We start from the raw sequence: 24566 nt of genomic DNA on the forward strand, positions 1-24566 counted from the left end.
CTTTACCGGCATCCTCGTGACAACCTCAAACATTTGAAGCACTCAATAAGCTTTCCTTGATGCACTTAGACCTGATTTGATTTGTATTTAATGAGCGTTGGCTTTAGAAATCCCCGAAAGAATAACGAAGTTTGTTTGGATTGGGCTTTATTTGCACTGTATTGTACGAAAGTCGGTATGCATCGATACATCTCGTTCGAATTAGCTGCATGACATAAAAGTATTTTCGAGTTTTAAAAGGTACCACAAACCATAGCAAATTGACAAGGAAGGCTAAGGTTCACCGTTTTGACCCCAGAGTAGTCTTCATCCTGGACAGATGTCAGGCACTGAGGTGTAAAATGCCCTCGAAGAGGAGTGAGGAGTTGGGGAAGGAGGGAAGAAGTGGATTGGTTATATGGTGTGCTTAACTCCTTCCAGTAGATAGCGAGACCACTTCGTTTTTATCTTGGTTTCCTTTGGGTATCTTTCTCCCCCTCCCACCCCAAACTCCTTCCCTCTCTCCTCACACCCCTTCCTTTCCAATGGTGTTTAACATTTGATTGATGTTACCTGTATAGTCCAAGACCATGGAGCACCCTGACCACTCTGAGGTTGAATCTTCGTACCTGCATGAGCTTGTCTCACTAGTCAGTAGTAGTAGTGGTGGTAGTAGTAGTAGATGTAGTGGTAGGAATAGTAGTAGTAGTATGTGACACGGAGACAGACGATAGATCTCCCAGGAACAACCCAGAGATCCCCCACATCCAGGATTGTGTGCCCCCGCCTTCACAAAGTCGAGAGAGAGAGAGTCGGACTCGGACACGGACTCAGACTTGGACACGGACATGGACAGGACCAGTCCGTGGGGAATGATTGGCACTCTGACCATGATCGCACTGTCCTGACAAATCCGGGCAGCAGGGAAGAATGGGGACTATTTGGCCCCCGACTTGCACTGGGGGGTAAATCCACCGAAAAGAGGCACCCCTGATAGTTGCCCACCAGTCAGTTGCTCGAGTTTGTGGTTCTCCAAACTACTATACAAGTTAATTTTTGTGGATTTTTAAACTGCTTTTCACAATAAGCTTTTAAAAATGTCATCCCACCAACTTTTTTGAAATCCCACTTCGCGATGCGATAAAACATTCTCTGGACAAAAGACACTCCTGAAATGTAGTCATACAATAAACTCAGAAATGCGCTTATGGGATTTTTTTAAGACAAAGTCCATAATCTATTTACGTATTAACTTCACAAACAAGCAGAATTTTTGATCCCACCCCACCCCACCCCCCACTCACTCCACTGCCTCCCCCACTTCTCTTTACATTCCACTTCCCTCCCCTCCTCTCACAACCTCTTAGCTACCTCTTTTGTCTTACTCCTCAACTGCCTTTTTCTCCTCCAATGACCACCCCATCCTCCTTTTCATGTTACATTCCCTCCCCCCCTCTTCTCACACTCGTAGAGATGAAGAATTACTCCTGCACATTGAAGTTAAAAAGGCCGATGCATTCATATCACATTATTTTCCAAAACCAGAATTGATGGTTTTGCTTTCATGTCACAAAATAAGATCATCATCTGCTGATAAAGCACGTGCTGGTACCTCTAAATAAGGTCTAAAGCGGCAGAAAAAAATCATTAAGCACAATTTCTTGAGACTTGTATAAGTTCCAATAAAAAAAAATTAACTTGAAAAGCTTATCAAGATTTTTTTTTTACAATTTTGTAAAGATGTTGTACATATCCAAAGGGTTTAACTCTTCACCTGTTTCAGAATTATTTTTTTTTGTTTGTGTCAGCAAAGTGATCTCTTTCTCTCACCTTGCCTGAAGCAAATGCGGCTTCAGAGCAAACAGCAGGCGAAGTTGGAAGCAACTCATCGGCTGGAGATGGCGAAACAAGAGCAACTACAAAGGCAAACGAGTGGACAGGACCCCACAAGTACACCACTGTGCGAGGAAGTCACCAGAACTCAGCAAGCAGAGTGCTCAAGTATACAAGACCCGCCAGCACAGAAAACGTTTTCTACCTCCCAGGCTCTGTCTTCTGCTCAGCAAACACCCATTGTCCAATCTACAGATGGGCCTCCTCAGGTACAGCAGCAGCTACTGGGTCTTCGCTGCCAACCAGTCCTTCACTCACCAGAGGGTAGTCACCAACCCAACAAAGATGGGCATATAATGTTAAGTCCAGCACGGGTCACTGTTGATCCAGACAGTGATGGAAGAGTGCCAAGAAGCCCATCAACTCAAGGTTCTCCAACATCTTCGACATTAGGTCGAGCCAAGACTCCTGGGACGCCAGGAGGCATCGAAGATGTGTTTGCAAAACCGCACGCACCCGCACCATCACGAACAAATCCTCCTTCTCCTGCTCAGTCACCTGGTTGCTCCCGGCCAACCTCACCTCTTGACATATATGCCAGGATGCCAGGCACCCCCCGGCCTTTGAATCACGGAGACTGTCATGGGGAGATGTATCCTAGCCAGGGGCCAATTGGAGGTTCCTTTGTTAAGCCTAGGTCACTGGGAACATTCTCTGGGGATCCTGCGAGTTCAGGACTGAAACAGAAAGTTCAAGCTGCAGCACCCTATGACCCATATACCTCTCAACCACTGACTCCTTGTCCTCAGGGCACAGCAGATATGTACATGAGGGTTCAAGTTCCACCAAAGTCCCAGGCTGTAAATGATGATCCATACAGCCGAATGCCTGGCACACCAAGGCCTGTGCATGGCTGTGATGGTTCACAAAGAAGAACGCCAGTTATGAGACATTCGGGTATCGATATGTTTGGAAAATCTTGCACTCCAGAAGGCAGAGCTGCTGATGACCCTTACAAGCGGCAGCCCACAACGTCTGGTATCGGGGTCACTGCAGCAGGGCTTTGCAAGATCCCGCCCGACCCATTGGCTGCATGGCAAGGACATGCTGGAAATAAGGCAGAAGTGCATGAAGTTTTCAAGACACCTCTGCCTCCTAGAATCACCCCTCCGACACCAGGTTCACCTCGGACTGCCCAGGCATCTGGAGAGCGGACCTTTCAAATAATGAGACAAGGTGATGCTAGCAACCAGCCTTCTCTTGTTCATAGCCCTCTTTCCAATGATCCATATGCCCAGCAACCTCGCACACCTCGACCACTTTCCACAGACCCGTACAGTGAACAGCCGTTGACTCCCCGGCCAACCACAGCAGAGCACATGCAACAGCTTCTGCCCAGGCCTCCATCGGCTGAGTTGCTGGTCCATTCTCAGCACTTGTCTCGACCTGGTTCAACTGATATTTTTTCTATGCAAGGTACTAGAGGCACTGGTCAACAACAGACAATTCATGGTCAACATTCTGATGGCTCTTTACCACATACATCGATGAAATGTCCACCATCTGAGCAGTACACACAGCCATCAGCAGGAACAAGGCACTCCCCAGGTACATCTCCTCACCTAGATATGCCTGGACCTCCTGCTTTTGATCCCTATGCTAAACACCCTGGAACTCCACATCCAGTGCCACCTCGTTCACCTTCACTAGCCTCAACTAATCCCCCACCATACCTAAGCTATCAGTTGCGACCAGGCACTCCAAGACCTTGCTCTGATTCAGCCCCCCAGTCACCACAGACCATGGATGCCATGTCATCACCAAGCAGCATTCGACCGAAAGATCTAGTGCCCCGTCTCACACACTTTCCTCTTCCACCACCATCACCATCATCCAAACCCAAGCCTGAAGGGTTTTCCCACAAACCAGAGGCCTTTTTCCAAGCTTCGCGTATGCCAGGTCCTGCTTTGGCACAGATTGGAATGAGACAGGCTTCTTCTGTTAGCCATCTCTCTGGGCCAAGCAAGGACGGACAACAGGCTCCGTTTTCAGTGGGAATTGGTAGCGGAAATGGTGACCAAACAAGAATGGCTTTGCAACCCCAGTTTAAGGAGGGTGTTGGTTCTCAAATGTCTGGAGTTGGTGGCTCCACCAAGGCAATACCTACAGTTGCTCACGGCGGGCCATTTGTTAATGCTCCTCAGACCAAGGATGTTTCTGGAATGATGGGCACTCCTGAACTTCCTGTTAACCAGGAGGCCGAACTTGAGAAACAGAAGCAGGTATGTGCCGGGGTTTTAGAACCATTATGGTGTTTTGTCAGCATCATGCTCTGCTAGCTAAACTTTGAAGTGCCAGAGTTTTAAAATTAGAAGGATATTGTTGCATTGCTTCTTTTATTTTTGTTTTTGGCTTTACGCAGAAGCAAAGACTGCGCGAGATGCTGATTCGGCAGCAGAAAAGGAAAGCTTTGAGCCAGGAGAAAGCAGCCCAAGATCAAGTCGGGGATGGTGGAGCAAGCGGCGAGTTACCAGCATGTCACTGGCCAATGCCTGAGCAGGGCCAACCAATGGAAATGCCTCCCAGCAAGCCTCCACCACCATATACACAGGCCATAGGTGGCTGGACGCCATCTCCTGTGGTACATTGAGGACATTCAAGCTTCTTTATTCAGCACTTATTGCTGTTTGATGTAGAAATGCTAAAATTACCTTGGACACATCATTATCTCCGCCACCAAAGGTGGACGGAGGTTATGTTTTCACCACTATCTGTCCGTTTGTCTGTGAGCAGGATATCTTAAAAAGTTGGAGATGGATTCGGATGAAATTTGGTGGACAGTTTGTGTGTGTGACAGGGCTGAATTGACTTGATTTTGGTGAAGATCCAGATCTGGATGCTATAATTTTTAAGTGATTCTTCATAGTTAGGGAATTTTAGCAAATTGTATTGACCATCTGTGAAAAAAATTGCTTACCAAAAAATTTATTCACTAACGTATTCATCTTGGTGTCTACTAACACCTATCAATTAGTGCAAACCCAAATCCTTGTGGAAAATTCTGGGGAGCCAATCAAAGTTCGGGTGCTCAGAGGGCCTGCGCGAAAAAAATCGGAAAATTAACTTTTGCCAATATTGACTTGTGGGATGTCTAACTAGGGGTTTTTTGGGGTGCTGAATTGATTCCAACCATTATTTTTGAGAAAAAAAACACTCCTTGATCATATAAAATGTATTTTATTGACATTTTAAGAGAACTGTGCTCAATGGAAATGTTGCGTCGTCAGCTTTTACAACCTTATTCATCAAGCTCCCCAGTGTCTTCCTCACTCCTCTTGTCATCCAGCTGCTTTATGTTCAGGCAAGAGTTACCATGACAGATGCCGCAAGCAGAAATACACTTGACTCCTTACTTTTTACAGCAGCACCTGAGTGAGCTGCAGTCCCCCGCACAGTTGCAGCTGGCAAATGTCAGGAGGTAGTCTGGTGCAATGGGGTCTGTAGAAGGGACTTGTGCATATCTTTGCTCAGTGGGTTGCCATCCATAGTCCCGGGCATCCAACGATGGACTTTGCTGCATCAGCCAGTCTCTAGTCTGGAGGTAAGCTCGGAGAGAGTGCTGTGCTGCAGCTCCTGTTGTCAGGGGGAGTTTCTCAGGTTTTATGCTCCCAGTAGCAGCTCGCTTGCTGAAGATGTCGAATCTCACGTCTTCCAAGTCTTTGGAGGATTTCCCATGGAACATGAGCATGAAAAGATCACAGCCCGCTTTAATGATATCACCTTTCTCAGCTCAGATGTCCATAAACATGTCCATTGCCCTCTCTGCTTCATCAGTCTTGCAGAGCTTGCTTAGCAAAGTTGGTTTGCTAAACCCAAAAATTGCAGACTCTATCGCAGCCAGAGAAGCTGTGAAAGAAGATGAGATACCTCCGGTATATCTCTGGGAGGGCCTCCCGGATCCTTCCGACATCGTAAGATGTTTCTTTGGCTGTCGTGAGGAAGATCGGATGGTCTGCAACATGATGAATCAGCATAACCAGGACGTCTGTGTCCTCATCCCTCACCTCGACAGGGGACTCTCTTGCCTCATCTAGAGCTGCGCGGATGATGGAGGTGTCGGCATCATCGGAGCATTGCTGTACACTGATTCCATTCCTACTAAATGTCTCAGCAAGGAGCAGAACGAGCTAGGCTTTGTTGTTCTTGTTATCGAGGAACTTTTCTCTTGCAATGATGATTATGAGATCCAGACGAATCTGGATGTCACAGCATGCATTCTTTGTTCGTCTCAAGTGGTCATGGTCCTTGGTGGAGCTGCCATATCCGTCAAAGACCACCGTTATCCGGAGGCAATTGCTTTCGCAACTTTTGATTTTTGTCAAGCAGAGACATCGGTTTTGGCGTCAACTCAAAGCGCAGAGCTTCTTTGGTCTTGACTTCATGCTCACTGATGACAATGAGGCGGTTGAATAGCTTCAGTGAGTCAATGACCATCTTCTCGCCATTGACTTTGGGTCCAGATCTGAGGCTTGCAAGTGATTTGACCTTGTGTTTGGTTGCCATTGAATCCACAACAGTTTTCCCATCCATCTTAGCCTGTATGGCTCTGCCAACTTCTTCTGCTTCATCAGCGTTGACTTGGTCTTCGGGAGTGCTGCTGAACCCAGTTGAGAAGGACACCAGAGTCTTCTTGTCCCGTGTGGCATCGAAAACTTACGATTACCTGTTTCAGTTGCAGTGGATATACTTCTCGCACGACTGTACAACTCTGTTTTACAATCCATATGGTATCTCAACTTGATGTCTTCTCCGTTGTTCCAGTCCTCATTCAGTCTCCCGATCAACGCCGCATCACACACAAGCTCAGAATGTGATAAGATCCGTGGGTGGCCTTTATTGGAGACTTTTGAGAGCGTATGCTTTTCAATCCCAGAACCACCACAGATGAAACACCTCAAGCCAGGTTCAGTCACATCCTTGTCCATACTGTCCTAAAAAATAAGACGTTTTTTTGTAAACAACAGACATGACATGAAATTTTGACACAAAACAGACAGAACATACATACAGTGATGAGTTTTAACATTAATAGGTCCACTCTACGTTGAATATATTCAACTTCTATTGAGTCCGGTACACAATAATTTTATAGCTAAAAGCTCTTAGCCAACGTCAGCTAACACAGAGAATTCTACTGAGCATGAGCACAAGTATAACCAACAATATAGCAGTGGTTTCAAAAATGTATGCTGGTTTCAGCACAATTTGAACAATCTGAATCAATTGAGCCAAATTACCGCAAAACACAGTCTGAAATATCTAAAAATGTATCATATCAATATTTTACGGCCAAGGATTCATTTTTCCTCAAATCTAATGGTTGGAACCAATTCAGCACCCTAAAAACCCCCTATTTAGACATCCCACAAGTCAATATTGGTAAAAGTTAATTTTTCCGATTTTTTTCGCGCAAGCCCTCTGAGCACCCGAACTTTGATTGGCTCCCCAGAATTTTCCATACGGATTTGGGTTTGCACTAATCGATAGGTGTTAGTAGACACCTAGATGAATACGTTAGTGAAGAAATATTTTGGTAAGCAATTTTTTCACAGATGGTCAATACAATTTGCTAAAATTCTCCAACTATGAACATTGAGAGATGGAGCCAAAAACGATATATAGCACGATATCTCAAAAGGTTGGGGACAGTCATATAAAACTTAATGGACAGGTTGGGTATGCGACAAGGAAGAATCGATACGATTTTGGTGAAGATCTGGATCAGGATCCGGCCTATCGGTGAAATACAAAACATAAACTGTTCAGCTTGGTAGAGGTATGCGCTCTACCGAGTGCCGTTCTCGTTACCTCTGCCACCAAAGGTGAAGCAGGTTATGTTTTCAACCCTTTCTGTCTTTGTTTGTTTGTTTGTTTGTTTTTTGTCTGTCTGTGTGCAGGATATCTCAAAAAATTGTGGACTGATTCAAATGAAATTTTGTAGACGGGGTGGGTGTGTGACAAGGATGAACTGATTAGATTTTGGTGACGATCCGGATCCGCTTATGAGAATTTTTTTAAGTGATTCTTCACCATTGAGAGATAGGGTGGAGGAGCTCCTTGTGAGCCAACAGCCATCCATATCTCGTGCCCAACTGTGTCTGTGAGCGTCCTCCTGCAGTTGGGTTACTTCTTTTCAGAGGTTGGTGGCAGGATTTGCACTCCGACCACCGTAAAACCCTTCACTCCGCAAAACACAAGAAAAATGCGAAGAAAAATAAAAAAAAACCCATTCCGTGGGAGTACCTCTTATGCAGATGCCCTTCGCAGGGCAACTCACCAAATAGCGGGATTGGGGAAAAGCCTTCGGGACCCCTACTCTTTGATGATAGAAGGAAAACCACGGAGTAACCTTACCGTTTAGAATGAGGTGTCGTCCATCAGACGGCAGTCTCCTTGGGTTATCCTGAGGCGGTCCCTTTGAATGGGGTGCCTGGCATGTCCTCTCCCGAAGAGAGAATTATCACCTGTCTCAGTTATCATCTGAGCTTAAGCGTTTGAACATCGGTATTGCAGCACTCTCTGAGGTTCGGACACCGGATAGTGATGAGATCATGGTGGGTGGTTACACCTACTATTGGTCTGGTCACTCTGTGGTTACCATGCCCAAGGAGTTGCTGTAGCTGTGTCCAATAAACTGACTCCAATGATAATTATGGTAACACCAGTCAATGAGCGTATTATGAGACTAAAGATTCATCACTCATTGGGTGTGGTTTCCCTGGTCTCTGTGTATGCGCCGATTGAGGCGAGGGATCTCACCGTGAAAGAGATTCTACGCCACGCTCGAGTCTGTGGTTGATCGCTGCCCCAGACGAGATACTCTTCTAGTGTTGGATTTCAATGCATCGACTGAAACTGATAGGGATGGTTATGAGACATGTGTTGGCCCCTGTGGATCTGTGAACCAGAATTGCACTAAGTTCCTTGACTTTGCAAGAAATTATGGATTTAGGGTGGCTGGTTCATGGCTTCAGCGCCCACAGGCTCATCACTGGACTTGGTATTCCATCACTGGTGGTGTAGCAAAGGAGACTGACCATGTGTTCATTGATGATCGCTGGTGGATGATCCAGAACTGCAGGGTCTACCAGAGTGCTTAGTTCCTCAATACCGACCACAGGCTTGTGGTAGCAACTCTGAAGTTGCAGCTTCAATCTGTGAGAATAGAACTATCTCAGCCTCAACTGTATGTTGATAAGTTCAAGGATGAGAGGGTAGCTGAGGAGTTTGTGAACAGGCTGAGTGGGGATTTGGGGGGTCTGGGTGCTTTGCGGAATCCTGAAGAGTTGTGGAGTGCCTTCAAGACCACCATCCTTGATGTTACCGGTGGATGTCTTGGAACTCACCGAAGGGCGAGGAAGAATTTTGTCTCTCAAGGGACACTGGATACATTTCAGCAGAGTCGCAGGGGCAGGCTTATTGGCAGAGCTGAGCTGTTCAAGGAGTTGAGGCCTAAAACTGTACTTGCACTGAGGGTGGACAAGGAGGCCTATGTGTGAGGAATCTATGAGGGAGTGGAGCATCACCTGTGTTCAAGTTATTCTTGTCGTCCTTACAGGGGAAATCGCGCATTGCGTTCTTCCAAGCTCCTCCCTCATTGTACTGCAGTTTGAGCGGACGGTGGTGGGCTCTTGACAGAGGAGTCCGAGGTGAAGACCTGCTTGGCCAGTTACTTTGAGCGGCTGTAACAGGCTGCTCCACCAGCTATTGAGTTGGATGTCAGGGGTGTTACTATCCCCATTGCTGACCCTCCAATCAACTGTAATCCACCTTCATTTGTGGAGAAACAAACTGCGGTGAACTAGTTGAAATGGGGTGAAGCTCCTGGGATTTGTGGCATCCATGCTGAACTTCTCAAGGCTGGTGGAAATGCTGCACTCATGTCATTGCATGCAGTTCTGTGCTCTGCCTGGAACACAGGCATCATCCCAACTGACTGGAAGAGGGGCCTTGTTGTCCCTGTCTGGAAAGGGAAGGGTGATCGCCAAAACTGCAACAACTACTGAGGGGTGACGCTGCTCTCGGTGCCAGGCAAGGTCTTTGTTCGGATAACTATTGATTGGGTTCGCCACCATCTGCTTGAGCACCAGCATCTAGAGCAGTCAGGCTTTACACCAAAGAGGTCAATGATTGACGGTATCCTTGCCCTTCGGGTCCTCATCAAATGCAGACGAGAGTTTGGCAGCCTATGTTGCTGCTTGCAGCAGCCTCTGTTGGAGCTGCTTGCAGCAGCCTCTGTTGGAGCTGCTTGCAGCAGCCTCTGTTGGAGCTGCTTGCAGCAGCCTCTGTTGCAGCTGCTTGCAGCAGCCTCTGTTGGAGCTGCTTGCAGCAGCCTCTGTTGGAGCTGCTTGCAGCAGCCTCTGTTGGAGCTGCTTGCAGCAGCCTCTGTTGGAGCTGCTTGCAGCAGCCTCTTTTAGAGCTGCTTGCAGCCTCTGTTGGAGCTGCTTGCAGCCTCTGTTGGAGCTGCTTGCAGCCTCTGTTGGAGTTGCTTGCAGCCTATGTTGATCAATGCAAAGCATTCAATTCAGCGAACCAGGATGCCCTCTGGAGGATTCTTGGTCTTCGTGTGGTGCCACCAACTCTGATTAATCTGATATCTGAACTATACTCTGGTACTGAGAGTGCTGAGAGATGTCGTGATACCATCTCTGACTTACTTCCAGTTTTTACTGGAATTTGTCAGGGGTGTGTAGTGGCCCCCACACTTGTCAGTGCTTGTATGGACTGGATTCTGGGGAGATGTCGGAGAGATCAAGCTGCGGTGCATCGTTTGGGAATGGCAAGATCTCGGACCTTGATTTCGCAGATGATGCAGTCATTTTTGTGGAGACTTTAGATATCCTTTTGCGGGCCCTCGAGGTGCTGAATGAGGAGTCAGGGCCACTGGGATTACGGGTTTCCTGGGTCAAAACTAAGAGCCAGGCTTTCAATGGCATCTTTGATGCTGCTGTCCTGTCTGTACCTGTTTGTAGTGAGGATGTTGAGGTCATGGAGAGATTCAGTGACCTTGGCAGTGATATTCATGTCTGTGCTGGCTGTGAGCCAGAGGTCAATAGACGTCTGGGTCAGGCCTGGGGAGTCATGGATTCACTGGATCATGGAGTGTGGCATTTTCGGTACCTGTGCAGGAGGATGAAAGTCCAAGTCTTCAGGTCCTTGGTGCTTCCAATCTTGCTCTCCGGATGTGAGACTTCAACTCTGACCAGCGATCTGAGATGGCGACTTCATTCCTTTGGTAGCAGGTCCCTTCGGAGAATCCTTGGCGATCGTTGGTCGGACTTTGTGTCCAACGAGCGGTTGCTGAGAGAGGCTCAAATGAGATTTGTTACCTGCATAGTCCTTTAGCATCAGCTGGGGCTGTTTGGACACGTAGCTCATTTTCCTGACCCTGATCCTGCTCACCAGATTCTCTCAGCAAGGGACCTCGTGAATGGAGGAGGCCAATGGGCCGACCAAGTGCTTTGTGGTTGTCGCAGGTTGATCAGCATCTCAAGGAGATGGGGATGGGCAAGGCATCTGCCTTGGGGATGGCCAGATGGAGGCCCCTAGAGTACCGGCAGAAAGTGGACGCAGCGACGTGCTGCTCCAGCGCATGCTCCCATACTTGACCTGAGAGATTGGGCCCAAAACAATATATAGCCTGATATCTCAAAACTTTTGGATGGTCTTTTGGACACTTTGGGTATGTGACAAGGGAGAATTTATTCAATTTTGGTGAAGATCCAAATCCGATAATTTTTTCAGTGATTCTTCACCAATGAGAGATCGGGTCAAAAACGATATATGGCATATTTCAAAAATGTGTTGGGCCTGATACGTTCTTGTGGATCAGGCATTGCGTGGCAGAGGTATGCCCTCTACCGAGTCCCCTTCTAATTTGTGAATGTTTTCCTGGACATGTTTCCCATTCATCTCATATGTACAGCATTTAATTAATACAAAAAGCTTGGCATTACCTGATAGAAACATTTTTTTTCGTGAATCATTGCATTAATCGTAACTCTCGTGTCTACTTAATTATGTACTCTCATAATATAACATGAGTTCCCTTACAAGGAATTTCAACACAGGATGCAATCGTCACGTGGCCCATCAACGCCTTTACTGTGGTTGCCAACGTATGGTTGTTTGTTGATGCTCTATCTTTTTAAATGCTGAGCGTCGAGCAAGGAAGCAGCATGTACCATTTTTAATGTCTTTGTTATTACTCGACCGGGGTCAGGTTTGAACCCCCAATTAACCCCCAATTTCCCAGACTCAGAGCAGACACTTTATTCCTTACACCACTGAATCTGTTATGAAATGTTCAATGTTTTTTTTAAATTATCATGCTTTACTGATATGAGGCCCCGTGAGGAGGAGTGATGCAAGCGACATTTTTTAATGATATGATGATGATAGGCTCGGATGATAGGGGAAGGGTTAAAATAGTGCTATATGGCATTAACTCCAAAATGGCCGATGTGTCCCTTACATCACTCCTCCTCGCGGCACCTCATATATGAATGGTAAGCACACCAAATGTGAGAAGTATTCACAAATCTATTTCTAACAAGAAAATAAACATTTTTTAAAAAGTAAAACATAGAGGGATGAAATCTGAAAAAAAAAAAAACAACCAACAAGGCAGGAATGACACCACATTATGATGCCACAATACGACACCACAATCCTCTTACGGATTACCATCACGATATCTTTTGATGCTGTTCCATCACAATCCCACAACAAAAGTAAAATGTCAAAAAATGTAATCCGTAAGAGGATTGTGGTGTCATATTGTGGCATCCTAACGTCGCGTCATTCCTGCCTTGTTTGGGTTTTTTTTTTTTGGAGATTTCATCCCTCTATGTTTTACTTTTTTATTTTTTTTTTGGTTTATGCAATTTTTTTTAAAGTAATATAATGCTTCATGTTTTATCAAGTGTATTTTGTTATTTTGGTGTGGATTAAATTTATCTGTTTTTAAATTCGGCTTCTGGTACATTCCACCCCTCCCCCATTCAATCCTGGCTTTTGGTTCAGTCCACGATGTGGATTAGCACATAATGTGAAAAGATGCGATCATTGTTTTAAAAATAATAAAATGTTTAATGTTTTATTTATTTTGGTGTGGATTAAATCCATCTATGTTATTAAATTGTTTTAATACTTGTTTCAGTGATTTGGGGGGATGGTTTGGATATGTATCTCTTTTGGAAAGGTACTGTCCTCCCCCTATCTCCCATGATCCTGGCCTGGTTTGGTTGCATGCACATTTACGTTCGATTAATTTTCCTTATGAAATGATTAATGCTTTATATATTTTTTAATTTTGGGTTGCGTGCACTAGCCCAGAGACAAAGTAACTTCCTCACCTTGGAATCACCACATGGCTTCAGCTGTTGTTGAGGTAGGTTGGGCTACAGTTTTACATTGTTTTGAGCGGAGAAGAAGCAGAAGTAGTACAAATTGGCGTTTTAGCAATCTCCCGATGTGGTACTTTAGCGATGTATTCTAGCGTCTTTTTTAAATCTTGGTAGTTCATAAAACACTCGAGAATAAAAGGCATGGCTTTTAAATGCTTTTGACTTCACTCCATAGTAGTTTATGAGCATATCATTGTGTACACATTTTAATGAGAGGCCAATTTTTTCCCCATGTCATCCCTCTATATGGAGTACCACCATACTCCATGATGGAGTGTGTGTATGTTTGTATGTATCTACAATCTACCATATACTCCTCCGAGAGGAGTTGACCTTGGAAGCTGAAACTTTCACGGAATAATGATTGCACCCTGAAGTTGTGCATGTGAAAGTTTAGTTTGATTCCTTCAGGTTTTGAAAAAAAAAAATTGTGCCCATCTTATCATTTTTTTTCCTTTGGGTGGAGGTGGGTCCAATTTGAATTATCCAAGCTATGCAACCACATTGTATTACAGTCGCCTGCAAAAGTATTCATCCCCTAACATTAAAATCAATGCCACATTTAGATGAATTGCGAATTATGCAGAAACAATTTTTCCAAATGAACTTTTTTATTCACTAGTCAACAAGTGGGCCTGTTGTTCTGTTGGACCAGCTTTTCATTGGTCTTCATGACCTTGTATCATACCTGCCTGCTGTACTGCTTGAGCATTAGCTTACCTTTCACCAAGTCCAGATGTGCTTGCGCCAGGGTGGGGATTATACGTTTGTTATTATTGTTGCCAAATGATACTTCTATTATTGTTTTTGTTATTTCTTTTGTAATTAGAACGCATTGCCATGGAAGGACGTATTAGTTGCTCTTTTCACCTGAACATGGCGTGCAATTAAAACGTGGGAATTCTTCCGGATTTTTTTGTGGTTAATTCGCCGAATAAACTCAGGAGGTCATGTCAATCATTTTGGTTTATCACACTGCAAATTAGAAAACTCCAGTATTACTCCACGAAAAACATGCCACACACATACAACTCATCCATTTATAGTAGATAACTGAATATATAAAACTAAATAATGTTATAGTTCAGGAGGTTACATGTCAGGAATACCTGCAAAAAACGTACAAATCAAAATTCATTGGTTGCAAAAGTATTCAGCCCATTAGGTCAGTACTTTGTGGAAGCACCTTTTGCAGCAATGGCTGCTATGAATATTTTTGGGGAGGTCTCGACCTGCTTTGCACAGTGAGATGGTGAAATCTTTACCCATTCTTCATGTGAAAATTGCTCTCGCTCTGCCAAGTTTGATGGGGATCGTCGATGGACTGCAATTATCAAGTCTCGCCATAAATGTTCAATTGACTTCAAGTCAGGACTTTGACTAGGCCACTCAAGAACATTTATTTTCTTCTTATTCAACCACTACAGTGTGGTTTTATCTTTGTACTTTAGATAATTGTCTTGCTGAGGTTAACGTGGTTAACTCCTACTCAGTTTCAGATTCACGGCTGACTCAAGCAGGTTTTCATCAGGGATTCTCCTGTACTTTGCACCTTCCATTGTCTCTTCTCCCCTGACAAGCTTGCCAGTCCCTGCTGACGAAGAGTAGTCCCATAACATGATGCTGCCACCACCATGCTTGACAGTAGGGATGGTGTTGACTTGGTGATGTGCAGTGATAGGCTTGCACCAGACATAACATTTTGAATTTGGACTAAAAGTTCAATTTTTGTCTTATCTGACCACAAAACTTTCCTCCACACACCTGCAGTATCATTGAGATGCTTTTTCACAAGCTCCATATGAGCTTTTAGATGTATCTTTTTCAGTAATGGCTTCTTTCTTGCCACCTGTCCATAGAGGCCAGCTTTGTGAAGGGGACTTGATATTGTCGATTGATGAACACTGACCCCATCTTGGACATAGAGCCTTACAGATCATTTATCGTCATTGTTGGATTTACAGTGACATCCCAAATGAGTTTCCTGCTTGCCCGGCTGCTGAGTTTGGATGGGTGATCTGATCTGTGTACAGTCTAGGTGGTATCATACGTCTTCCACTTCTTAATGATGGACGTCACTGTACTCGAAGGGATAATGAGTGACTTTGAAATCTTCTTATAACCCTCTCCTGAATGGTGCTTCTCCAGCACTTTATGTCTGACTTCTTTGAAACCCTCCTTTGTCTTCATGTTTTCCTTGTTGGTTGACCAAGTGAGTTGCACCATAAAACTCCTTCGATTAGTGGGGAAGCTTAATTTTTAAATTAAACCACTGATTACACACAGGCAAAGCTGATTACACTTATTTTGTAACCTTTCAAACAAATAATTTAGTCCTGAAGTGATTTCGGGTAAATTGGGCAAAGGGGTTGAATGCTTATGCAACTGAGAATCATCTGATTTTCTTTGTCAATCCAACTTATTCACATTTTATCAACATTTTTAGCTTTATCACTTTGGAATAGTTTGTAAAGTCTCTGTAAATTAAGTTTGATTTGAAAGCATCATGCAATCAGCTCAGGTCGATGAATACTTTTTCAGGCTACTGTATATATGCACAAAAGCAGTACGCATGTTTTCGCTTCATATATGTAACCCAGGTTAATTTTATTTTTTGGGAGTGGTCGGGGCAGCGGTCTGTTGCCTATGCACTGCCCAAATATAGGGACGTGTCGGAAGAACATCTTGTACGCTTGGAAGAAGACTGTGCGTAGAGCGGGTACACTGCTCGTATTTATAATATTTGTATTTATATAGCGCCTTTGCCTTAAAGATACAAAGCACTGAATGATAGGGCCATCATGAATTGGCTTGAGGCATGCAGGAGTTTTCTACTTTGGGGTATTTTTATGAGCATAGATTTGCCGGTTGCATTGAGGAAATCATTACCATTGGCTGATTATTTGAATAACTTGTTTTATTTTGAGATGTCCTTGCAATTCAATTGGATAAGAGTTTTGTTTCTTTCTCGAACAGCAGGCATTTGGCGCTCAGAGAGTTGGTGTACCGGTGCTCACCGGAAGGTTTCCCTCAGTATATGGTGGTGTTCATAATGCCGGGTCACGTGATGCTCGTTTCCAGTCACAGCTTCCTGATGACTTTCAAGGGTACAGACATGTCGGTCCCCGGTGAGTGTTCCACCTGAAAGAAATGTATTTGTTAAGTTTGTGAGTTGCCATGGCATCACCTGGGAGTATGTAATGGATTGCTTCATTTTCCTCTTCTTCCAGACTCCCCGTACAACAGCGCCTGCAGACCCCTCCAAACTACCCATCTCCATCCCCAATTCAGAGGTCGATATCCATGGAAGGTATGGGCCCAAGTCCTGATCCTCGTTTAAGTGGCCCAAAGGGTCAGCTGTACCGCTTTCCTGGACTTGCCACTTCTCCACAAGGAAACCTTCCGGCTAACTCGCATTTCATTGAACTCCGGCATAATGCTCCTATTTATCGTTTTCGGCCTCCATTCCAAGCCATCATGCAACAACAACAACAACAACAACAACAACAACAACAGCAACAGGCAGGTGTTATAGATCCCCGGCAAGGTCAATCTCGGCTTCCAGGTCCTACATTTGGGCAAGGTTTTAGGCCTGGACTCAGTCCAACCTTTGAAGCAGTGCCATCTCAAACGATTCCGGCCCCCCCAAGGAACATGGAACCTCAACAAAGACAAATGGTACCGCAGCATCAACATCAACAAGCTACAACTATGGTGTCACCACAGCTTATTCAGATGAATCCAGGACTGCAACAACAACAGCAGCAGCGAATGCATGGAGATGCTTCCTTGAAACATCAACATGGTTTTACTCAGCGGCCGCTAACGCAGTCACCCTATGTTCCACATCAGCCAGCTAGTGGTGTGTTGCAGCAACAGCAAATGGGGCAATTCCGCGAGAACACAATGGTTCAGCATACTGTTCCGCTTAGTCTGACAATGCAACCATCTGCTCAGGCTGGGACGCAGCAGCAGCAGCAGCAGCAGCATCAAGCATCCAGCATGGCAGGTGGAAACAGTTTAACATCTGCTTCACAGCAACCAATTTCTGGTGGTGTGGAGCAGAATGAACCAGAGGTGGAAAGTGAAGTGCTTGGTGACAAAGATCTAGATGCCTTAGCACATGTTAAAGGGTTGGGTGATGAGGATGATGATTTGGACAACCTGGCACTTGTTCCAATGGATGAAAAGGTTGGAGATCTTGACAATCTTGACAGCATTGAGACAGCAGATCCTCATCTGGATGATTTGCTGAAAGGTGGCGAGTTTGACCTTCTTGCTTATACAGATCCTGAGCTTGACATGACTGATAAAAAAGACATGTTCAATGAGCAGCTTGGCTTGACTGATTCCATGGATGAAAGAGTTTGTGAGGAAAAGACTGGGAGTAGTTCTCAAAGACAATCTGTAGAATCTTCAACATCATCTCCATTGGTTGTGAAGGAAGAAAGCCCTAGAAATCTTGAACATTGCAAACATTTACAACAGGAAGCTTATCCAAGAGAAAGCTGTGGCGTTAATGAATCTTCTGGAGGCAGTGTTGAAAAACTAAGTGACAATGGGAATGTCCAACATGAAGTCGTACGAGCCAGTGTGATTAGTAAAGATGAAGTGCTACAGAAACCTTCTGTACCGTGTGAAAATATCCCCTTTCCATCAGTGACAAGCTCTGTAATATCTGTGACAGCTTCAGTTACTTCCTGCCCACTCACAATGAAAAACTCTTCAAATATTGTGCCTTCAACAATTGGAGTTGAAAGCACAGCAGTTGCTGTCCAAATGGATGCAGGCCAGCCATTGAGTAAAGCTATCCCCTCAAGTGTGGTAACTGCTTCACAGGCAGTGAGCTCTGGAATGCTTTCTGGAAATAGGCCACATGTTGGTCATTTGCAAGCTACCACTTCACCACACTTATCTGCCTCTCCAGGAGATGTGCATCACTTTGCTGTTACCAAACTGTACCAGCAAGACCTCAGCAGCTCCCCATCAACTACAAGCCCACATCACCAACCAGGGTTGTTGACTTCTCAGCAAATCCCAATGAGGCATCCTAGTCTCGCCTTGGGTTCCCCAGTTCCAGCACACCTCAATTTGGGCTCTCCACCACCATCTGTACAGCAGATGGCAGTTGGCTCTCCTGTCACATTGGTAATGGGATCACCAGCCAGTCAGCAATCAACTGTAGGCTCCCCAGCAAGCATGCACTGCTTTGCAATGACATCCCCTCACCCTTCGGTAGGTTCTCCTCATGGTCCATTGAGTTCACCCACAAGTCACAAGCAAATGCTGCAGCAGATGGGCTGCCATGTGAGTGGGCAACAAGGACCTCCTCAGGAAGTTGTGTTCATTGCGGCTCTGCACTCTTCTCCTTCCAGCCAACAAGTCGGGACTCCCACTAGGGTATCTCCAGGACCTGAGCAACCTGTTTATGCTCCCACACACTTACCGCCAGCTGCCCAGCCATCAGGGCAGAAGGAAAAAGCATTGCTTTTGGAGGAGCAACCTCTTCTGTTGCAGGACCTGCTGGAGCAAGAGAAGCAAGAACAGCAGCGGCAGCAGATGCAGGCGCTGGTGCAGCAGCAGCAGCAGCAGCAGCAGCAGCAGCAGCAGCAGCAGCAGCAGCAGCAGCAGCAGCAACAGCAACAGCAGCAGCAGCAACAGCAGCAGCAACAGCAGCAGCAGCAACTTTCTGGCGGAGTTCCTATATTTCCTGATATTGGTAGGCCTTGTTGCAACGATCTCAGAAAAACTATTTTTTGAAGGTTTTATTATTATTATTATTGCTACTCTTTCAAAAAACCTCTCATGATTGCAATAATTGAAAGCCATAAATGATAATTTTCATTGTTTGTTTGTTTTTTTTTCATTACAGACTTAGATAAATTTCCAACCGATGATATTACTGACCCCATTGCCAAAGCAAAAATGGTAGCCTTGAAAGGAATCAACAAAGTCATGGCTCAAGTTCCATCAATAGCCATGAGCAGGTGAGATCATTATTTTTGAAACTACACTTTGGTTTTTTTTCTAAGTTGTCTAGTTGCTAAGTTTTCCTCCAAGTTGTTTAATCCATACAAGTTGTTTTTCCTCCTGAAAGCCTTATTGAGTAAATAGCATAGGTCACTATTGTCGGAGATTACATAGTCGGGGCGCTGCGTTACCTGATATGGGAGCCCGACCCGGGGCCAGGTATGTTCCTACCCCGAGGTAGGAACGTACCTGAAGCATGCAGAAACCAGTCTGGAGCCGTGGCCCAGGGGACCGCAACGCTGGAAGCCCTGGGGCTGTGGCGCTCGGAGCCTGGAGCCACAGCCTGGAGCATGGTACCCAGGGTGCGGCACCTGTTGGCCTGGCCCATAGCGCAGCGCCAGGGTGCCATACCGGGGGGGGTGGGTGTGGGCGGCCCATGGTGCAGCGCCAGGATGCTAGACGTTCAACTACATCACTGTAAAACTAATATGAGTTTTGTGTTTTCAAAGGCCCCAGTTCCCATTCATGGCACAGCGCATGAGAAGGCATGGCTTTGAGCCTAACCCAGGCGTACTGCAACAAGCGGTAAGGCAAAAGAACTGGCGACAGCTACACATTCGTTTTATTAAGGTTTGATTATTGGTGCATTTTTGTGTTGAAGTCTTACTGCGAGGGTGACAAGCTTGCTGGTCAAGGACTTGGCAAAATGAGAATCTGTCTGGAGGAGGTGAAATCCAGATCTCAGGGTTCATGGGCTGTTCTTATTCTCATTTCCTTCCATTCTCATCTTGCTTCTCCATGACATCCCAGTGTTGCATGCTTATACAAATAATTTTGACTCGAATGATTCGCCAGTCATGCGTCTTTTTCCAAATACTGAACTGTCGGAAGTATTGATAATGATGATCGCTTTGGAGATCCATTAAAAGCAATTGTGCTTTCCTCAACAATCGTGAAGTAGAGCAATTGTTAAAAATGCTGTTGTTCAGTGTACAGAAAGTGAAGTGGCACTTAATTGCATTTGTGCTTTGGATATTGAATGAACATCTTTGACGTTGATGCATATCATTTTGACAGCTTGCTTTCCACAATTTCTCTCTTCAACTGCACTGTCTGTATTCCATCCCACCCTGCAGAGTGGCCTGAGCCTCATGACGATTTCCAGACCTGCACTTCCAAACCTTGCTGGGGGCATAAGTTAGTATCCCTTCCTGTAAATGTGTGTATGTATGTGTATGCATCTGTATGTCTTGGGCATGGTACAGAGATTGAACAAGTCAGGTTTGGAAAAATCCATGTTGGGTTGGGCGCATGATTGCAGTTGTCCCTATCCGCAAGGAGTTGGTCTCAAATGGGCACGCATCATACCTGTAGGAACATAATTGAAGCATGCAAAAACCAGAAAGGGCGGTTTTAAAAAGCAACATTTGTACTTTTGTACCATGCTTTATACAGTGTCGGTTCTGCTGAAGCAATTTCTTGGCTCAGGTTGCAATTCCGCATTGGTCAGCACTCTGACGCAGCATACTTGACTGAGAGTTCAGGAAGTGCAGACATTTATTCCCAAGTGATTGGCCGACATTGCTAAATATTTGGCTGATTGATCTGTGGGCTGCAGTGCAGCAGCTGACTGCTTCTTTACAGTGGGCGATTCCGTGTCTTTCACAAGCTCCGCTCACTGTAGACCGCATGTTTAGCCAGGAGTACCTTTTTAATTGTGAAAATCTTATTTGCTGGCTTCCAAAATCTTCGTAAAATGTGTAATGTATTGGGGTGGATGCGTGGGAGGGCACCCCCTTTTGGTCAGAACCCTTGCAGCATTTACTTGTGAGAGTCAAGCGTTAATTGTCACCATTCCAGGTGTGTGTTGTTGGTTGTCATCTCCATTATGCGGGCTTCAGGAGGAGGAACATAGACCTCTCAGGTGTTGGTGTGTGTGTGTGTGTGTGTGTGTGTGTGTGCGTGCGTGCGTGCGTGCGTGCGTGCGTGCGTGCGTGCGTGCGTGCGTGCGTGCGTGCGCGTGCGTGCGTGCGTGCGCAAATGCAAATCTTTTTTATATTTAAAAAAAAACTTGTCTTACATTATTATATCTCATATCTAGAACCTTTTAATCACCCCACATATAAGAATATCCATTGTAAATTAGACGATATACAAACTTGTTTTCTTTTTTGTAGATTATATTGTCAGATGGATGACAACCACCCATTTTCCACAACAGCAATCAAAGTCGCTTCTGACACATGCTGGAGTTAATTAATAAATTAACTCCAAGGAATAGCCAGCCAAATTCTCATGACAATTCCCACGAGGTGATGCCGACAGAATAACGTTGCCTCCTCCGAATGCATTCTAAAATGGTGTTGGTTACAATTAAGTAATTGCCCAATTTATTTCTCCAAGGAAAATCCAGTTATGTATCCTGCAAAACCATCGGTGCAGCAAAATGTCAGGAATCGCGAACGCACACACTGCTTAAAGAAATATATTATTTATTTCACTAAAGACACAGGACGAAATGGAAAACATACAATTATTTAACCATAAGGGCACTCAGTAGAGCGCATACCTCTGCCACGCAATGCCTGATCCAGTGGAAAATGTCAAGCCCAATAAGTTTTTGAAATATGCCGCGGTGAAGAATCACTTTAAAAATTAAATAAAACTCTTATCTAGATCCGGTTTCAGATCTTCACCAAAATCGAATCATTCGTCCTTGTCACACACCCCAACCTGGCCATCAAGTTTCGTCCGAATCCGTCCACAACTTTTTGAGATATCGTTCTATATATCATTTTTGGCCCTACATCTCAATGGTGAAGAATCACTTTTAAAATTCCAGTAGCCGGATCTGGATCTTCACCAAAATATAATCAGTTCGTCCTTGTCCTTGTCACACACCCAACCTGTTCACCAAATTTCATCCAAATCCGTCCACAACTTTTTGAGATATCCTGTACACAAACAGACAAACAAGCAGACAAAGAAACAAGAAGACGACGTCATGCAGAGCATGAAACTTGCAAAATCCATAAAACAAATTTGACCTCAAAAATAATTGGTGGTTGAATTCATTGACCAAATGTGCAACTCTTCTTCAAATTTCAAATGAACCAGATGAAAATTGACAATTTTAGAATTTTGGCCAATGTTGACCTTTTGGTCCATATTGATCTCAAAAATAATTTGTGGTTGAATTCAGTGACTTGAAATATAACTCCTCTTCAAATTTCAAGTCAATCGGAGGAAAGTTGAGGATTTTAGAAATACCACCTTCGTTGTTGACTTTTGGCCTATGTTGACCTTTTGGTCCATGTTAATCTCAAAAATAATTGGCTAGTTGAATTCAGTGACCTGAAATATAAATCCTTTTCAAATTTCAAATTAATCGGATGAAAATTATGGATTTTAGAAATCTCACCGAAGTTGTTGACTCTTTGACCTCAAAACAATAGGTTTTTCCTGATGACAAACTACCAAAACTACTGTGGTGACGTTTCCTGAACATCGGTTGAAAATTGTGACCTGTCGGCGATAAACAGACAGACAGAATAACAAAATCGGCTGACCAATCTACTTGAAAAATCTTCGATTTTGCAAGTAGCAAACAGAGACAGAGGGGATAACATAACCTCCTTCCAACTTCGATGCCGGAGGTCAAACATTCACTCAGAGAATAAGAGCAAAGGATAAAATGTCCAGGGCACGATATAGCTCACATATGTCTGAGAAGACGCAGGCAAGCCATCTTCTGAGTATGGAGTGTAGGAAGGGCAGATCATCCTTAGATGCCGCGAGGCATTCAGAATCAAGAGAAGCCCCCAAGAGCTCCAGATCAAGGCACGTACAGAACGGAGGAGAGCGCCCATGAGTAAAGATGATGAAAAGGCCCCCGTGCTTGCCTTTTATTGATACCCTGCCTGCCTCCACCACAAGTTCCTGAAGATGTGCGGTGCATCCCCATGTGAAGGCGGCAAACCAAGGGGAGTTCCCCACGGTTCAGAGCCTAACCCTAGACCAATGACAGCCTCTAAGGATGGGCGAACCTCCTTGTTGGACTGCCTTGGAGATGAGAGAATTTCCATATATGGATGGAGTGGGGCAGAACCATTCCCTATGCTCGAGGGCAGTCTTTTCAGCACCCGCCAGTCATACCCAATGGCTAATAACTGTGGGCAGTACTGCGTAGTAGCCCCTGACTGTTCTCTGTCGGTTCAACATCGTGAGAACACATGGACAGAATATCCTCAACCCCTCCAACATCTATGTGGAGCTACATCCCATCTCTCTCTGTGGTGTCCTGCATATTTGAAAAAAGCGACCCTACCCTAAAAAAAATTGCTACAAAAGGTTTCTCAACGATTTATTGTAGTATCAGGTGTGCTTCCATAATGTTCCTGAGTCCTGTGCCTTCCATCAGTGTGCCTATTGCACCAAGTTAAGTTCATGAATGTGTGAAAACATCCAAGCATCAATAAAATGCTTTTCAAGTGGCTACTCTGTGATGCATCCATGATGATCTCTGCAGCTTTCTAAGACAGGGGCTGATCGAACGTAATAATGGGCGGAGCATGGTGTTTGATAGCGAGATCGCAAACAAAAACAAGTGTGGACAGAATGCATGTCTTGTCCCCAGAGTACAAGTCAATCATAAGCAAGAACACAATTGATGATTGGCCTGGGTGTTCTAATCCGTGATGAATGATATTCATCATTCCCTGCCACTCAGGGGTTTCCTGTTTCAAGTTTAGTGAGTACATCAATTACATTACTCCCACAGTACATCAATTGTCCTATCACAGTTGACCAATGCCGGGAGTTGTTTGAACACGATGGTTTGGCGCACATGTTTAGCGAAGCGATGTTCGATGATTGGAATTTTACTTTGCACTGAAAAAATCAAGCTGGGTAACATTTCTCCTTGGAATGACACGATCCTTCTTTCGCCCTGGGGTGAGTGGTGCTATGATCCCCATTCCGTGGAAGGTCCCCCTGCCATCGAGAGTAAGGATATTGTGGTCAACATTGTCCCCGGCGAAAAGAAGTGCCACGTCCAGCAAATCAATGTCATCCGCTAACATATCTGGAGCAACTGAATCCGCTGCGTTATTTTCAAAACGCATGACTTCTTTATAAGAAGAACTAATTCCTATTTCATGAAGGGTATCCACGAGGAATTGTGACCGATACAAATGATGTGCCTGCACTGCAAGGCCAACTTGTAAGGGAGCTACAACGGCACGTGGTCGAAACTGCTTTGACAATTGCGTGTCCTATTCCTGCAACTTTTCGTCTTGTCTCCTCACCCACGAAAAG

The 24566-nt window shown here is 44.9% G+C and overlaps 1 protein-coding gene across 18 annotated transcripts in view; it reads left to right on the plus strand.

Moving 5' to 3' along the window:
* The window catches only part of LOC147028199 (histone-lysine N-methyltransferase 2C-like), a 275536-nt gene that overhangs the window by 219681 nt on the left and 31289 nt on the right, over positions 1-24566 (plus strand). For 13 of the 18 annotated variants that reach the window (XM_085878349.1, XM_085878353.1, XM_085878348.1 and 10 more), the window contains 8 exons: positions 1821-4094; positions 4235-4453; positions 13205-13264; positions 16257-16408; positions 16511-18999; positions 19153-19267; positions 19760-19835; positions 20387-20447. In XM_085878349.1, the coding sequence (XP_085734475.1) occupies positions 1821-4094; positions 4235-4453; positions 13205-13264; positions 16257-16408; positions 16511-18999; positions 19153-19267; positions 19760-19835; positions 20387-20447 (5446 nt within the window). The remainder of the gene's footprint in view (positions 1-1820; positions 4095-4234; positions 4454-13204; positions 13265-16256; positions 16409-16510; positions 19000-19152; positions 19268-19759; positions 19836-20386; positions 20448-24566) is intronic. The other 5 variants (XM_085878358.1, XM_085878361.1, XM_085878366.1 and 2 more) reach the window with 3 other exon arrangements.

The sequence above is a fragment of the Eptatretus burgeri genome, chromosome 4 (genome assembly GCF_056783735.1).
Source record: "Eptatretus burgeri isolate ZD-2024b chromosome 4, Ebu_testis_v1, whole genome shotgun sequence".
In the NCBI taxonomy this organism is placed as follows: domain Eukaryota; kingdom Metazoa; phylum Chordata; class Myxini; order Myxiniformes; family Myxinidae; genus Eptatretus; species Eptatretus burgeri.